General features: G+C 33.8%; 3 protein-coding genes across 5 annotated transcripts; 1 reads left to right on the forward strand and 2 right to left on the reverse strand.

Annotated features, from left to right (window-relative positions):
• Window positions 1–1,206: 1,206 nt before the first annotated feature.
• On the reverse strand, window positions 1,207–6,365 carry LOC101250010 (pyruvate kinase, cytosolic isozyme). 2 transcript variants are annotated; one of them, XM_010321050.4, is made up of 5 exons: window positions 6,015–6,249; window positions 4,485–4,940; window positions 4,065–4,335; window positions 2,539–3,000; window positions 1,207–2,231 (listed from the first exon to the last, which is right to left on the reverse strand). In XM_010321050.4, the coding sequence occupies exons 3-5, from the start codon at window positions 4,320–4,322 to the stop codon at window positions 1,419–1,421; spliced, it is 1,533 nt and encodes a 510-aa protein (XP_010319352.1). In that variant the 5' UTR covers window positions 4,323–4,335; window positions 4,485–4,940; window positions 6,015–6,249; the 3' UTR covers window positions 1,207–1,418. The 2 variants fall into 2 exon arrangements, with proteins under 2 accessions (XP_010319352.1, XP_004236881.1); XM_004236833.5 differs by lacking the exon at window positions 4,485–4,940 and having other exon boundaries at window positions 6,015–6,365.
• A 3,214-nt stretch (window positions 6,366–9,579) lies between these two features.
• LOC101248963 (transcription elongation factor SPT4 homolog 2-like) lies at window positions 9,580–14,190 on the reverse strand. Of its 2 annotated transcripts, none has more exons than XM_004236829.5 (5): window positions 13,636–14,190; window positions 12,803–12,894; window positions 12,632–12,687; window positions 10,480–10,541; window positions 9,580–9,892 (listed from the first exon to the last, which is right to left on the reverse strand). In XM_004236829.5, the coding sequence occupies exons 1-5, from the start codon at window positions 13,723–13,725 to the stop codon at window positions 9,842–9,844; spliced, it is 351 nt and encodes a 116-aa protein (XP_004236877.1). In that variant the 5' UTR covers window positions 13,726–14,190; the 3' UTR covers window positions 9,580–9,841. The 2 variants fall into 2 exon arrangements, with proteins under 2 accessions (XP_004236877.1, XP_019068808.1); XM_019213263.3 differs by having other exon boundaries at window positions 10,402–10,541; window positions 13,636–13,930.
• Window positions 14,191–14,649: 459 nt separating this feature from the next.
• LOC101248664 (homoserine kinase) lies at window positions 14,650–16,266 on the forward strand. The gene has a single exon (XM_004236828.5). The coding sequence runs from the start codon at window positions 14,739–14,741 to the stop codon at window positions 15,867–15,869; it is 1,131 nt and encodes a 376-aa protein (XP_004236876.2). The 5' UTR covers window positions 14,650–14,738; the 3' UTR covers window positions 15,870–16,266.
• The last annotated feature ends 632 nt before the right edge of the window (window positions 16,267–16,898 follow it).

The raw sequence follows: 16,898 nt of genomic DNA on the forward strand, positions 1-16,898 counted from the left end.
TAGGTGATAATATCTAATCAGATTTTATCGAGTTTATCTGTCCAAGTTTACTAGCACCCAAATGGACTTGTATGGGTTCGACTTATTAATAGTCGAGCCCAACTATGCTGTCAATGTGGGTTAGTTTGATTTCGAGTTGGTTCGACTCATTAGACATTTTGCGCCATCGATGGACTAAATTGATAGGTCTCCCTTATTTATTTATTTTTACTTTAAAAAGTATATAAGCTGAGTTTTTGATTTTTTATTTAAAAACTATTTTTCAAGCCAATTCAAAAAAGTTCACGTTATTTTGATATTTAAACAAAAAAATTAGACATTCAGAAAATATACGAAAAGTATCATAAATTGTACTTATTTTATATCAATATGATGAAAAATATATCAATCAAAATTCTTATAATATAATTTTAAAAAGAAAAATTATGACAATCAAAAATGAACACGAGAATATACTTCAAGATTTTTGTCTTAATTTAATTATATCAATAATTAATGCTGTAAAGGGTAACTTTTGGAATATTAGACGATATTTATCATTAGGACAATAACTCTTTTTTTTCGATGATAAATAAGGCCAACAAGTGGGATTTTATTTTAAAAGTGGCTTTCGATAGACTCTCGATTCAAATCGAGCCTATTAAAAAATACAATAATAGCAAACAACAAGTAATACAATAACCAAAAAGACACTAACACTGAAAAACAAGACAACTAAACTGATTAAAAAATTTAATTGACTCTCGATTCAAATAGAACCTATTAAAAAAAGCAAGCACGTGAAATAAATATAGTAAACAAGTGGAGAAACAATAATAGCAAATAACAAGTAATACGATAACCAAAAAGACACTAAAACTGAAAAAACAAGACAACTAAACTGATTAAAAGATTTAATAGACTCGCGATTCAAATAGAGCCTATTAAAAAGTCAAGCACGTGAAATAAATACAGTAAACAAGTGGAAAAACAATAATAGCAACAACAAGTAATACGATAACCAAAAAGACACTAACACTGAAAAACAAGACCTGATCAAAAAATTTATACGAACACACAATTACATACTGACCTCCTATCATAATCCTCGTATTTAACTTGTTATAAGGTAAATAGAGTTTTATAAATATAGGAACAGATAATAGTATAGCAATTATCACTGATATCTAAAATGAAAGAACCATTGGAACAATGTAAATCAGGATATTGCTGCACCAGAGGAATATTTATTTTAAACCCAATGTTTGAAGCAGACATGAAATATAGTAATCCTTGGTGATAATACTAGATATCCTAACACAAAGTGACATAATCAGCATATTGATAATGCATAATCAAGACCAGAAAAGCATAAATGAAAATCAGTCTGAGCTCAGGTGTGGGGGAGTTCAAGAATTGTATGTTACGTGACATGACGATTACTTCACGATGCAAATCTTGATAACGGATGCAGAACCAATACGATGAAGTGCAACGACAGCATCACCAGGTTTGCATAGCCCTTTCGTTACAGCAGACTTCAGGGAAGCTTCAAGGATTACCTCAGTTGATTCAGAATCAGTGGCCTTTGCGGAACCTTCACCAAGAAGTGGAATCAAGCCCCTATATACCAAACTGTGTCTAGCTGGGGTCTCGTCACTGATGGACCAATCGAAAGAGTCTGTAGTCAAAACAGGCACGACTACTGACAGAATAGGAACTGCAGGCCTATACTTGGCAACCAGCTTTGCTGTACTCCCGCCACGTGTCAGGACAACAATGAGCTTTGCTCTAGCTTTGTTAGCCGTGCGGACAGCTGATGATGCAAGACTCTCCAATGGGCTCATTGGCAATGGGGTACACCTGATCATTTCCTTGAAGATAGCCTCGTTGTCAAGTGAAGACTCTGCTTCAATGCAGATTCGTGACATGATTTTTACCGCCAGCTCAGGATAAGCACCAGCTGCACTCTCCCCACTTAACATAACACAATCAGTGCCATCCAAGACAGCATTAGCCACATCAGTAGCCTCAGCACGGGTGGGTCGTGGAGACTTGATCATTGATTCAAGCATCTGAGTGGCAGTTACCACAGCTTTGCCAGCAAGATTACACTTGTATATCATCATTTTCTGAGCCAAGAAAATCTTCTCAACTGGAATTTCCATTCCGAGATCACCTCGAGCAACCATAAAAGAATCTGTCTCACGAAGGATTTCATCAAAGTTGATGACCCCTTCTTGGTTTTCAACCTTCAAGACAATTTCAGAAGATCAAAACATCAGTGTATAACATAAAACTAGTCAGCACTCAAATGTTTGTACAATGGAGTCAGTCCCCTCATTGAACAACAGACCATACCAAAATCTATCCCAAATTCTCCAAAAAAAAACAAAACAGAGAAAGGGAATGATAAATGAAAAAAGACACGTTCAGGAAGAAGTAACAGTCTAGAAAACACCAATCCATTGCCAAGTATTATGTTCTTCTCTCCTAAACAATTCATATGCTTCAAAATTCAACCATACTAAACTACACAGACTAAATTACTCTGCATACCTTTGACATTAGTTGAATGCGCTTGGCATGTGGACCAAGAACCTTGCGAACATTGACAAGATCTGAACCCTTACGCACAAACGAAAGCGCTATCATATCAATGTTATTAGGAACACCCCACTCTAGTATATCTTCTTTATCCTTCTCTGTAAGTGTTGGAAGGTCCACAACCACACCTGGAAGGTTTACATTCTTCCTCTCTCCTAAGGTGGCAGTATTCTCGCAGCGACATCTCACCGTTCCAGACGGTGGATCACATGACAAAACAGTAAGGGTTATGGTACCATCTGCACACAAGATGGTATTGCCGGGCTTCAAGTCCACTACCAACTTCTTATAGCTCATTGAGATCATTTCTTCATTTCCTTTTATGGTATAGTCTGTGGATACAGTGATTTCTTGACCTTCCTTAAGCTGAATCGGTTTTCCATCTGTTAAGAAACCAGTACGAATCTCAGGACCCTGCATAAAAAACGTATGTTAGTCCAACATCAAGGAAGCAAAACTGAAGCTGCAGAATAGTTGTACATGCAGAATAAACGGAAGGTCTTAACCACTACTCTTGACTTGTTATGACAGCAGCATTCTAAGATCATATTCATTAACCAACGAGAATCATAAACAAAACAGCAGTTGCTAGAAACGGAAATAGAGAATAAAAATGTTGCCCCATTCAATGATTCCAAGTCAAGTCTTATAAATTACCAAAACGTCATAGTAAATAAAAGATCAAAGTCTTCACTTAATTATCTAGCAAAATGAGGAGAAAGCTAAGAAAGTTTGTTGGCGGCTTCGGTAGCTCATACCCGGAAAAATAGCCACAAAAAAAAAACATCATACTTTGTTAAACAGAGGAAAGTGAACCTTAGCATGTGTTATTCAAGCTGTCAACAATCTGATCCACCTCACATTACACAATTTTAAGTTTGGAGTGCACCAGATTACCTCAGCTTACTCACTTTTCTACAAATAACTACTATTGAACAAACTTATTATCTTGTGGTTAACAAAGACTAACCCAATCAAAATATTGCACTTCTCCATCACTAAAGGAAGGCCATTGATTACTACCACATACAACAAGATCATAACACCCTTCTGAACTACGTAGGAAATCTGGCCCTTCTTGAGACTAAAGAGTTGGGACTTTCATCCTCCATGTCAGGAATATATAATAACCACAAAAGAGAACTGAGAATATCTCTCTCGACTACATCAACACCCCTTGCCTGAATCGATTAGAGAAGCTACTCTTCCAGTTTGAGAAACTTAATTCTCCCGGGAAGGGGGGATGCTCAGAGGTAATTAGTAAAATGCCTCCTCCTTTGCTCCTTCGATACGTGCCTGGTCGAAATCTTGTCTTGACAAGGAAACTATAAGAAAACTATGCCTGAGGTAATCCTTAAGCAAATACCACATTGAAATAACGACCAGCTCAAAATTACAAACCATCACATCAGCACAAGAACTAAGTTGACATAGAAAAAAAAATAACAGATAAACTAAAATATGCTTCAAAATCAAACCTTGGTGTCAAGCATGACAGCACACAGGATCTGAGTATTCTGCATCGCAATCTTAAGATTGTTCAATGTCTCCTGATGGTACTCATGGGTCCCATGAGAAAAGTTAAACCTGGCAACATTCATGCCAGCACGGAGAAGCTTCTCCAGCATTGGCACTGTTCTAGAAGATGGCCCTAACGTGCAAACAATCTTGGTCTTTGGAATACGGCCATCATTTGGGAGATCCTTCATGATTCCAGCTATGTCTATGTTGGCCATTTCTTCTATTTATCTGCTCAAAAGGACAAAACCCACTCTACTTCAGAAGCCCAATATAACCAGCTGATTACAGAAAACTCTATCATGTTTTTATAAGCAGAAACAAACATTTCATCAATTTGTACCAAAAAAGTACTAGTATGTACAGAAAAAGAAAAAGACCTTGATTCCTTTAGATCTGAGTAGCACATTAAAAAAATACTTTGGAATAAGAGGTAGGGTACTGATTTAAGACAAAGATGAACTTCCAAGTATCCTTTCAACAATATGAACAAACATTTATTATTCTGTAGCAGACAATCAACAAGCAGCTCCTGAGTCGACAGATAAAAACACCCACATCAACTTCAACTGTACATACGAGCTATGTTGCTCAAACTCCCCAAAATTGTTGTTGTACTCGTATCGAATCCTCAAAAAGAACACTACTTTTGGAGGATGCAACAACCCCCCAGCAGCATTTTGTAAGAGTCAGCATAACATAGCATACAAGTGGAATATAGGCAACAAATACATGGATTCCAGGGCAATTCTTTCAACTATATGTTCTTTTCACAATGCTATGAATCGAGAAATCAATGTGCTTCAAGAATCTTCATCAAGACTTTACACATCTCCCTATAACAAAAAAATAAACCAAAACACTTCCTCTGAGAACAAATATAGAACTGAAGTCTTGGACTTCCAAATAAAGGAGACAAAAAATGGGGATTGAAGAAACAATGAAACTTCATCAACAATGCGACGAGGACGAAATCAAACACACTCGTGGCATTTTCTCAATCTAGGACTTCAGATCAACTTAAAGAACACTAAACCAAATACCCAAATGACCAAAAAAAAAAAAAACTTTACAACAGACCAAGGATTCGCACAAGTCCTTAAAGCATAACAAAGCTCATCAAAAGCAAAAAACTTGTTTCATTTCTCAATCTGGAATTTCAGACAAACTAAAAGAACAATAAATCAAATACCCAAATGACCAAAATCAAGAAAACACCAAAAATTTCTAAACTTTAGAATAAACCAAGGTGTTACACAAGTCTTAGAAGCATAACACAGCCAAACAAACAAAAAAGGGGGTTCTCACCAGTCACCAGAGAAGCTACAGATCAACTAAAAGAACACAAAATCAACTACCCAAATGACCAAAAACAAGGAAAAATCACCAAAAAAAGCAACTTTACAACAAACCAATGATTTGCACAAGTCATCGAAGCATGTTCTCACCAGTAGCCAGAAAAGCTACAGATCAACAAAAGGAACACTAAATCAAATACCCAAATGACCAAAAACAAGAAAAAAATCACCAAAACGAAAACTTCACAACAAACCAAAAATTTGCGCAAGTCTTAGAAACATAACCTAGCAAAAAAAAAAAAAACAAAGGGTTCTCACCAGTCACCAGAGCAGCTACAGATCAACAAAAAGAACACTAAATCACATACCCAAATGACCAAAATCACTTAAAAAAGAAAACTTTACAACAAAACAAAGATTTACACAAGTCATAGAAGCATAACATAGCCCCAAAAAAAAAAAAAGTTCTCACCAGTCACCAGGAGAAGCTACAGATCAACAAAAACAACACTAAATCACATACCCAAATGACCAAAAAGATAACTTTACAACAAATCATAGATTTGCACAAATATAACATACTCAAAAAAAATGGGGGAAAAGGGTCCTCACCAGTCACTACAAAAGTCACAGATCAAACTACAACACCCCTTCAAGATTTTACTTCTACTGTTTGTTGTGCTTTTGCCAGATTCAACTACAAGGTCTAAAACTACACACAAAACACAACTATTTGCTTTTATATTTATAGGGATAAGTAGCAAAAGTGCTAAACAGAGAGAGGCGACATGTATAATAAGAAAAAGATGCTTGTTAAACGGTGGGCTGAATACAAGTGACCGATGTTGACTGTAGCCTATACAAAATGCCCTTTCAATTACTTCGGCTTCGCGTTCGACGTATTTTTATTTTTAGTCTGTTATTAAAATAAAAAATTATTTATTTTAATTAAAAATAATATATAATAGTGTAAATATTTAAAAATTATTTTATAATCGTGAATTTTAAAAGTTACTCTTTTTTGAAATATCATTTCAAATTAAAAAGTGTCTTTCTTATTCTCCAAGAAATATAAATATATATTTTTCTTTTGAGTCTGTTATTTAAAAAAAATATTATTTATTATAATTAAAAATAATTTATAATGGTGTAAATATCTAAAAATTATTTTAAAATCACGAATTTTAAAAATTACTCTTTTTTAAAATATCATTTCAAATTAAAAAGTGCCTTTCTTATTCTCCAAGAAATATAAATATATATTTTACTATCTAGTCTGTTATTAAAAAAATTATTATTTATTATAATTAAAAAATATTTATAATAGTGTAAATATTTAAAAATTATTTTAAAATCATAAATTTTAAAAAAAATTCTTTTTTAAATATCATTTCAAATTAAAAAGTGCCTTTCTTATTCTCCAAGAAATATAAATGTGAGTTATTGTTTGTTATTATATGTTCTAATCACTAAAGTATGAAATATATTTACTCTTTTATCCTTTATTATATAAGTATAGAATATTGATAATTTGATTAGGTCACCAAAAAAAGTCAAATCGAGTTCGAATTAAATAAATATAGAAAATATTAATAATAATTTACTTTGTTAATATATTCTTAATACTTAGATACATTATTTTAAATTTAGGATTTTAAATATTTATAAATTATTTAGTATTCAGATTAGAAATTACAATTATACTATTATAAATTTCATATCGAAAATCAACAAGCTATTTTGTAAATATTTTATTTTTAAATTTTATTTGATTGTAATTTTTGATCTTATAAATTTAGCATATTAAATATTGATACTTTATTAATTTAACGTTTTTAAATTCTAGACCATCATATATATAATTAAAAATATATTTGATTTCTATTTAAATTAATTATAAATGTTTAATTTTTAAAAAAGTAATGGAATATAAGATACTTTTGTACTATTGATACTGACATGTGTTCCACGTGGTCCAATGGGCTTTGTTGGGCCCATACGGACACTATACGTGGCCTCTTAATTTGGCTTTTATAAGCCCATTAACAAACAGTTGAATTAATTAATATATAGAATAAGAAAGCGGAGCCAGGATTTTTAATTAGAAAATTCAAAATTCATAAAAATAGATATATCGAGTAATTGAATGGAGTTCGATATCTATTATATATACATAAAATATTATTTTAATCATATATAAATAGTATAATTTTTCATTAAAGAGAATTCGGATGAACCCCTTGTACCAAAGGTAACTTCGCTCCTGAATAAGAAGATACTAAAAATTCATATTCGGAGAATTTATTGTGTTGTAACTATTAGGAAAAGAAAATTGAAATATATTTGAACTTGATCGAAATTTGCTATAACGATATCAAATTTGGAAATGACCTTTTGCTCTCATGCAATATTTAAGAATCAGTATATTTTAAAAGTATATATATGTTCAAGTGGACATAAAAATATTGCATAATTATAAATAATAATGTGTTTATATAAACATATATCTTTTAAACTGCTAAATTATGAAGGAGGTAAAGATCGTCTTGAAAGTTCGATACTATTACAGCAATTACTATCGAAATACCGATATATTTGAGACTTTTTTCCTAATATATTATATACTTATTTTACTCAATTATAGTGCTTTCTAGTCCTGATGGACTCCTCCATCCCCCAAAAGACAGAATTCTTTATTTATTTATTTATTTATTATATATTCCAACCACATTTTGTTTTGTAGAATACAATTTTATTTTATTTTTTTATTACTTCTAATTAAATGTTGAATTTATTGCTTCCTTTTTCTTTTTCTTTTTTTTGCAAGATATGATTTGTTACTTGAAAATATTAGGTTCATAAATAGGATGACAAATTGCATAAATTTCTAGAATTTAAATTGTGAAACACAATTTCACTATGATAGCATGATAAAGCATTAAATTTATCAAGAAAAGTTGATAATATAATTTAATGATAGCATAAAAATTAGGGGCTAAAGTATCAAATCAATAAATTTAGATGATAAACTATTATTATATCAATTTTATATAGTTTAAATACTAATGTATGAAAGAAATTTAGGTCGATTATAAAATAATGTAAGTTTTTAAAAATTGCAATAAGAAACTTAGATATATTTGTACAAAATAATAATTGATTCGTTATTTACAAGTAAAATTTATAACATAAAACATGATTATTTGACGATTTCTTTTATTTAGAAGTTAGAATAAAATCCATTTAGATTTATCACCTATTTATTATTAAGGTCAATTATGTTCTATCCTTATCACAAGTTTGTCATTTGTAATAGTATGATGTGCTTGAACTCTATTATACTATCAAATAAAGAATAAATTTATATCATTTCGTATGATATAAATCTATCTCTTTATAAATATTTGCGATCAGATTTTTGTTTATATAAAAATGGAAATAAAGTAGACTGTATCTACAAATTAACCCCTCAACTTTTCACAAAATGACAAATAAGTCGTGTTCGTAGAATATTTTATTTTTTAACGTATATATATTATTATTGTTTTTGTTTGTAATATAACATTTGCCCTTTGAAAAAGTTTGAAGTTTATATTTAGATGACAAAGTCCTACCCTACCATGTTGTGATGAAATATCAAACACACAACTATACATATTAAAGGATATTTTGTTGAAACGTCGAAAGAAAAAATATATTTTTTTTAAGAGAGAAATTTCATCGCGTGGATCATTCATCTAATGAAGTTTCTAATATCGAAAGAGAATTTAGATGATAAAATACAATCTTTTAGGAGATGTGGATAGTGAGAGTACCAAAACCTAAAACTTCAACCCTACTATGTTTAGATGGTAATAGTATTAACCTACTTCAAATGTGCACGAGCTAATATTTAAACTCGTATAAAGTTTAAAAAATAGTTACACACATCCTACTTTACATAATACAGGTTAGATGTTGATGCTACTAAAGCATATAACATCCAACAAATGTGTTTACCTAAGTTGCTCAGACTCTCCACAAATGTTGTCATATCCGTGTCAGATCCTTAAAAAAAATACTTTTTTCAAAGGATCTGATACGTACCTATAAATATTTATGAAGAGTTCGAGCAACATTGGTGTTCAGAGTTGCTGGCAAAATGCTTACACGAAACCATTTCTACTCCAAACACATCTCCACAAAATTTGAGTGTCACATAAACACAACATCAATACATTGAGAGTTAATCAGATGAGCATGCAAACACAGATAACTGAGAGATATTCAGACATAAAACATGTTCAGTTTCCAGATTAGGGGGGTTAATGATAATTTCAGTAATTCGTTATCTTAATTACATAGCATTTGTCCCGGGATTTACGTTGATGCTGCAAAATGGGAGTACTTCCCATATCAAACCCAAAATCTGCTGATGTTTTCGTTGCTGGTTTGTTGGATCAGATGCGTTTTGGAGGAGCATACGGGATATGTTCATCCTCACAAAGATTCTGCGGAAAAAATAGAAGTAAATAAATACACAAATAAATGGATAACTTAAATTAGGACGTGTAAACTAGCATATTAAACGTTGCAGAATGAGCAATCTGCGACCTTAAATAAAAATCTCATCTACAAAGCTAACTTGAATTTAGTTTGGCAAATACTCATAACCCAAATAGTTAGGGAGTTGTGCTACTGCTCCCAAAGTGACAATAATATCATTAGCCTAACTCTAAGTTGCTTTGACAAAGACAGAGATCCTAGGCCCTATCTCACCAACAGTAAATATAACTTCCGCAATAACTCATCGGAATGGGAAGAGATAACAGAACTCGGTTAGTTTTACAAGTCTAAGTAAAGCCAACACATAGATAGTTGACCTCACCAACCTAAAGGAATTTCAAATACTAACAACCTAGGATGCCAAATATTTGACTGGACAAGGAATAGTTAATACTTTATACTAATAAATATAATACAGGAATGACAAGACAATTAAAAGTAAAAGAAGGCTAACTCGTCCAAAACTTGAAATGTTAGCACATCTGACGAAAGACAAGGACTTTTGTAGTAGCAGCCATCTTGAATCACTAACCTGCAAATCTTCTGGAAGTGCCTCAGATACAGCAAGTGTGTAACAACCAGGGACATACCGTGCTGCAAATATTTAGTAAAAATAATTAAAGTTAACAATATGCCCCATTATACAACACTAAATAAACAATAAAATGGATAAAGATGAAAGGATACTCTACACACAGACACAAAACATTAGCTCACAGTCACTAGCATAAAGAGCAAAGCACACAATTATCATAGTGTTAGTTCTCATATTCCTAATTGCTTCCCCTTCGTGAAGACTTTCATTGAATGGCCTAGAAAAAAATACAAGCATCACCGCTTAGCTTTTTTTACTATTGCACTTTCACCTACTTATTCAATTTGCAATCAAATGCTTGAATTTTTTTGTCAAAAGCTTAATTCATAAGAAGACTTGTTTTATTACTTCATAGAATTAGTTTGAACCGAAATCAGCAACTCAGGGAGGCCAGTTATAAATCTAGGTGGTGGTCCAGAAAACCAGAACCTTCTCACCTTTTTTTGCATGTTCTAATTACTCAAAAGGAACATTTTTAAGATATCAAACAAGGATACCTAATAAGTTCTAAGTCTCAAATCTCCAAATTGTCACACCTCGTTTGTTCATATATACAGTGTGCTAGCATGCTTCGTTGTTTGGAGCCTTGGGCATATGAAACTACTGCCAGGTACAGGCTAACACCTAATTCCTTCATCTATTCAGGATTTCTGACTTTCAAAATCATCTCTTTGAAAATAGAATGCAACTCACTGCATCTCAAGCTAATAGAAGTGAAACAGCTTGGTAAAAATGGAGTTGTCTGACATTGACTACCTTAAGAGGAGCTTCTTCGCTTCATAAAATCTATTAGAGTATGTATAGAGAGAAGTCAGAAAACCAGATCCTTTCCTTTTATTTCAGATAATCAGATCTTTCCTAGTACTCTCTCTTATTTTTGGGTACTTCATTTAGAGAGCTCCTTAAGATCTGGCAGGCGCTCACCTCATTCACTAAATTTCCTAGCCATTCTCCCAGAAGATACGATGTGAACTTATGCATAATATCATCAATCTTTGCATTTTGGAAGACTTAAGCATAAACTTGCATCCAAGATCATTCTTGTCTAACCAAGATCACTGCTCTTTATTGCCTAGTCTATTGGAATTCTGCCATGCATAATTTCCAAATGTTACAACGTCTAACCAAAGTTTACAATAGTGATGTGCTATGGGGCCAGTCAGGATTAGACAACTGTTCATCTTACTCAGGAACGTATGTCTCTTAACGATGAACTCTAAATCATTGGAAAGAGAAAGACATGTGTATAAGATATACCGGCGTAGTAAACTAATAAGATATAAATATACTAAGTTTCTAGTAACCAATGTGTTTATCAATTATGAAGAGAAGAAAAAAAGTTATGAACAAGAAGTCCTCTGAATAATCACTTCACTGATTAAAAAAAGCCTACAAGAAGACCAAAATCAATAAATTGAGATGTATCTACTGAAGTAGCTTAAAAACAGACCAACACACCCAACCATTCGGGGTGCCAAGTGGTTTGATCTTGGGACTTGCATGTTGGAGATCTCAAGTTCGAAACCCCTTGCAAGCAAAAGCAAGGGGTTTGCCTTCTAGGTCGAGCTCGTCACACCGGGCTTGCCTAGTGCAGATGACCTCTCCTGTTTGGTTAGCGAGCTATTTCATAGGAGCGGGGGTTTTACCCCGTGGGCACCCAAAGGGTAGCCCCTGCGGGTTTCCCTTGTCATAAAAAAAAAAAAAAAAAGAGACCAACAAATCCAATTAGAGTCACGAACCCACTACACTGTCCCTTCCAAAAAACTTCCAATCATTTTGCAAAAGGCCAGTGTCAGAGATTCTGCCCTTTAACCTTGGAGCAACATGCTGCTAAGTATGAACAGCACATGCAGAAAGTGGCAAAGGGAACATCCCTTGGATATTTCCACGTAGACACAATATACAACCATCTAACATGGGCCTCTTAAATAAATACCAAAGATTAGCAGTAGAGCTGATTTCTAAATAGAGTTTGAAGTTTCAAACTCAAAATATATACCACACGAGTAACCAAATTTAGTCAAAATTATAATAATGTAAGAGAGGCCAATTAAAAAAATCACATATATGTAAGAGAGGTTTCACATACCAATTCGAAGCCATCGAGCTGCCCAACTCCTCGTTGGATCCATAACAGAGATTACACTGTGACACAGTAGCTCCCAAATTACTAACAATAAAAACTTATTGACCTAAAAACAAAACAAAGGAGAAAAAAAAAAGAGATAAATTACATAATAATAAACTAGACATAACGTACCCAGTAAAATTTGGAGTAGTGCAGTCCACTACACGCTCATGATCTTCATCCATCTTGAAGAAGGGACAGTTCTCGCATCCTGATTCCCTAAACTGCATTACCAGTAAATCACCCATTCAAAACATAAACCCCACTACAAGTACATCCAATAAAAACCTATTTGGAAATCTTAGTAACACAGTTAGTCAACTAACTGAACTTTCACCTGTTGGTGAGGGTTCAATCCCCCCTACCCCTACCCCTCTCCCTGTATAATCCCCTCTCACATTTCCCCTTCCCCTACCCCATTTGAAGAAATAAATAAACCTATTTTACTCCCTTTTTTTCTTTTTGATGACTTTGGTGTCCAAGCCAGCTTTCACGGGTACCTCTGATTCCATGGGATACCTTCCACCTTCCACCAGTTACACAAGTTAACTCTATCCAACAAAGCTAGGACATATTTTACTCTCTTTTTTCCTTAAAAATGTTAAAAGGTCCACCTTTTTTAGGGAAAAGCACATTCTTTTCCAAACCCAAATACAAAATAATCAATCTACAATTAACCCTAATTCATTAGTTCTTAAATGTGAGTTCATACAAATGATACATTATTCAGCCTACCCAACATTGAGACACAGTTAAAGGCCGTCCAATTATATTGAATCCACCGCAATACACAGGGTTCGGGGGAAGACAAGACCACAAGCAACTATTGCACACTGCATTTCTACAAATACTGTTTCCACGGCTATAACCCGTAACCTTAACAAGAAAGTTCGAAACAGCAGAAACAAATTAATGGGTATTGAAGAAATCTCAAAAGGGTGTATTAAAAAAGGGGGATTTCAAACCTGGTCATAAGTTTTAACAAGACGGCAACGGAGACAAGCTCTCAGTTCATGCCCAAAACTGGTCGGAATTTGTGCAGGTTGGCTTCCCATTCTTGATTCTTCCACTGCTCTTTCACTACCACTCACCCAATTTTGCTCCGATCGCTGTTCCGTTCCAAAAGATTTGGGGAAGTTCGATTTTCTCTTCTAGAGTTTACTGGATTTTCTTCTTCACTCGCTGTTTTGGGGGAAAAAGGCATAAACCCCAGAAAGAAGAATTTATTTTATACTCCTCCTAAGAAAATAAAATAAGTATGTATTTTTAATAAATTGAATAAATAAAAGATAAAACAAATGATTTTTTTTTTAATAATCATCTTGAAAGATTTATATGTCAAAATTAAAAATGAAATTATTTCAACATATAGTTTTTTTTTAAAAAAAATTAATACATAGATCGAGTGAAAATAGGATGAGGTTTTATTTATATGTGGTCTTGATTACAAAGTAGCTTTGGTCAAGAAGTACTTTATTCTCGATCAAAAAATTAAAAAAAATATATCTACAATGATTCATACGACATATTTGTTACTTTTTTTAAAAATATATTTGATAAATATGTTATTCAAAACAGTTTTTATATATTTTGATTAATTTTATGAGATATAAGTTATATCGCACTAGTCAAATTGAACTAGCCTTCAGGTTGAGCTAGGCTCGTCATGAAATAGACAAGTATCGTCTTGGTTGGACTAGTATTGACCTAAAATCGATCAAACTTGATAGTTTTATATACCTTTTAATTCTAAATAGAAATTTAATCATGTGTGAATCAAATTATATTCGAACGATCAAATTAAATATTATTTTTGATTGAATAGATGCAATGCTTATATTTTTAGTACTTGTAACTCAGCATGTCTAAATAAAATTTATCGAATATTAAGTATTAGGTACTCCTATTTTTTTTATAAAGTTTGATTATTAGTCAAATATCATATTATAAAAAAAATTAGGAAAAATTTAACTTATATAGGAATCTTAGAATATGGAAATATACCTAAAAATCCTTTTTTTCTCTATTTGTTCTCTTTGTTCTTCTCCTTCTCTGAACTTTCACATCAATGGCTATAACCTTTCAATCTCCCATGAAACTCAGCTTCATCACTTCTAATGGCTTCTCAAATCCTCCTTCTCTTTATCCCATCAATACCCATTTCTCATTTGGATTCAATCTCTCATCTGTCTCCTCCAAAACCCAAACCCATATCACCATACCCGAACCCGAACCCGTATTCACCTCCGTCAAGTCGTTTGCTCCGGCCACTGTTGCTAATCTAGGTCCGGGTTTTGATTTCCTCGGATGCGCCGTTGATGGAGTCGGAGATTTTGTCACTCTTCGGGTTGACCCAAATGTTAAAGCTGGGGAGGTTTCGATTTCTGATATCTCCGGTGCTGGAAATAGGCTTAGTAAAGACCCTTTATCGAACTGTGCTGGAATAGCTGCTATTTCTGTTATGAAGATGTTGAATATACAGTCTGTTGGTTTATCGATTTCGCTTGAAAAAGGGTTGCCGTTGGGTAGTGGACTTGGGTCTAGTGCTGCTAGTGCTGCGGCGGCGGCGGTGGCTGTGAATGAGATTTTTGGACGGAAGTTGAGTGTTGATGATCTTGTGCTTGCTGGGTTGGAATCGGAAACGAAGGTTTCGGGTTATCATGCTGATAATATAGCACCTTCGATTATGGGTGGTTTTGTGTTGATAAGAAGTTATGATCCGTTGGAATTGATCCCATTGAAGTTTCCATTTGAAAAAGATTTGTTTTTTGTGCTTGTGAATCCCGAATTCGAAGCTCCAACGAAGAAGATGAGGGCGGTATTGCCATCGGAGGTGACAATGTCGCATCATATATGGAATTGTAGTCAGGCTGGGGCGTTGGTGGCTGCGATATTGCAGGGGGATTCGAGGGGTTTAGGGAAGGCGTTGTCGTCTGATAAGATTGTGGAGCCGAGGAGAGGGCCGTTGATTCCTGGGATGGAGGGAGTGAAGAAGGCGGCGTTGAAGGCTGGGGCATTTGGTTGCACGATAAGCGGAGCTGGACCTACTTTGGTCGCGGTGACGGATGATGAAGAGAGAGGGAGGGAGATTGGGGAGAGAATGGTGGAGGCGTTTATGAAGGAAGGGAACTTGAAGGCTTTGGCTATGGTGAAGAAGCTTGATCGAGTTGGTGCCCGCCTTGTTAGTAGCAATTCATGATGATCGATGGATCAATCAATCAATCAACTATGCCTCAATTCCAAACGAGTTTGGTATTAGTTGTATGAATCCTATATATATCTTTTCACTATATGAATTCATCATGCTATGTGAAAAATGATATGTAGGAATTTGTGTGCAATGAATTGTTAGAGCTTCTTTCACTTTGTATTTTTCAAACATGTTTTGAAATGTTTTTTTGAGCTGTCTATCGGAAATTGCCTCTCTGTCACACAAGATAGGGGTATATGGTCTGCGTACACTCTACCCTTCCCATATCTTACTTGTGGGATCACACTTGATGTGTCGTCGTTGTATTGATCATTGAGAAATCAGTTGATTACCGAGCAAATAAAATAGTTAAAAAGTTGCCATTTTGAAATGGCTTACTTGTCAATTGATTAGCATTCTTGATTTGCCTTTCTTGAGGACATTTTGTTCAATACTTATGTTGCAATATATCGAATGTCACTTGCAGTTTCGAAATCTTCATGGAAATAAGTATGCTTCCTTCAGATTTGGACTTCTAAAGTTCATTATGATCTTGCAGTACTGTTCATGTCATGAGGAGTGATCTTTCCATGGCTTATTACTTATGCTAGTTTTAGTTTCTTGATTCTTCAACTTGCAGATTATAGCTGCCAGAATCAATCTAGTCACGAGCCGTCTGCTACCATACCAAGGTAATTTCACTAGATCAATGTAATCGATCCACCACTATGAATAACGAATTGCTGCTTCAGTGCATTGCTGATTTGTGGTTTTGCCTGATTGCTACCTGTAGAACTCCAACTTAGGTTGTTTCTTTCTTCCTTTTCGATTGTCCTGCCAAAGAACACCTCCAAAGCCACCGTCCCAACGTAATTTTTATCTCTATATTCCATCATCGCTGGTTCTCGATATACAAAATTTAACGCAGAATCTTGATTTCCTTTCCTTTACCATTTGCTGCAATATTTACACTGTTTTTTATTTGATCCTCATGTAACAAAAACTAGTTTTTTTTTTGGTTTATAACTTTGCTCTGGT

The sequence above is a fragment of the Solanum lycopersicum genome, chromosome 4 (assembly GCF_036512215.1).
Source record: "Solanum lycopersicum chromosome 4, SLM_r2.1".
NCBI classification, from domain to species: domain Eukaryota; kingdom Viridiplantae; phylum Streptophyta; class Magnoliopsida; order Solanales; family Solanaceae; genus Solanum; species Solanum lycopersicum.

Bases quoted from the DNA above. Each gene is read 5' to 3' on its own strand.
- LOC101250010 (XM_004236833.5), bottom strand. From the start codon at position 4,322: ATGGCCAACATAGACATAGCTGGAATCATGAAGGATCTCCCAAATGAT. The intron at 3,001-4,064 runs GTTTGATTTTGA...TTTTTTATGCAG, and splicing joins CTGTCATGCTTGACACCAAG to GGTCCTGAGATTCGTACTGG. The intron at 2,232-2,538 runs GTATGCAGAGTA...ATTGTCTTGAAG, and splicing joins GCATTCAACTAATGTCAAAG to GTTGAAAACCAAGAAGGGGT.
- LOC101248963 (XM_019213263.3), bottom strand. From the start codon at position 13,725: ATGGGAAGCCAACCTGCACAAATTCCGACCAGTTTTGGGCATGAACTG. The intron at 12,895-13,635 runs GTTTGAAATCCC...CTGGTAATGCAG, and splicing joins TTGTTAAAACTTATGACCAG to TTTAGGGAATCAGGATGCGA. The intron at 12,688-12,802 runs GTACGTTATGTC...ACTGTGTCACAG, and splicing joins ACTACTCCAAATTTTACTGG to TGTAATCTCTGTTATGGATC.
- LOC101248664 (XM_004236828.5), top strand. From the start codon at position 14,739: ATGGCTATAACCTTTCAATCTCCCATGAAACTCAGCTTCATCACTTCT.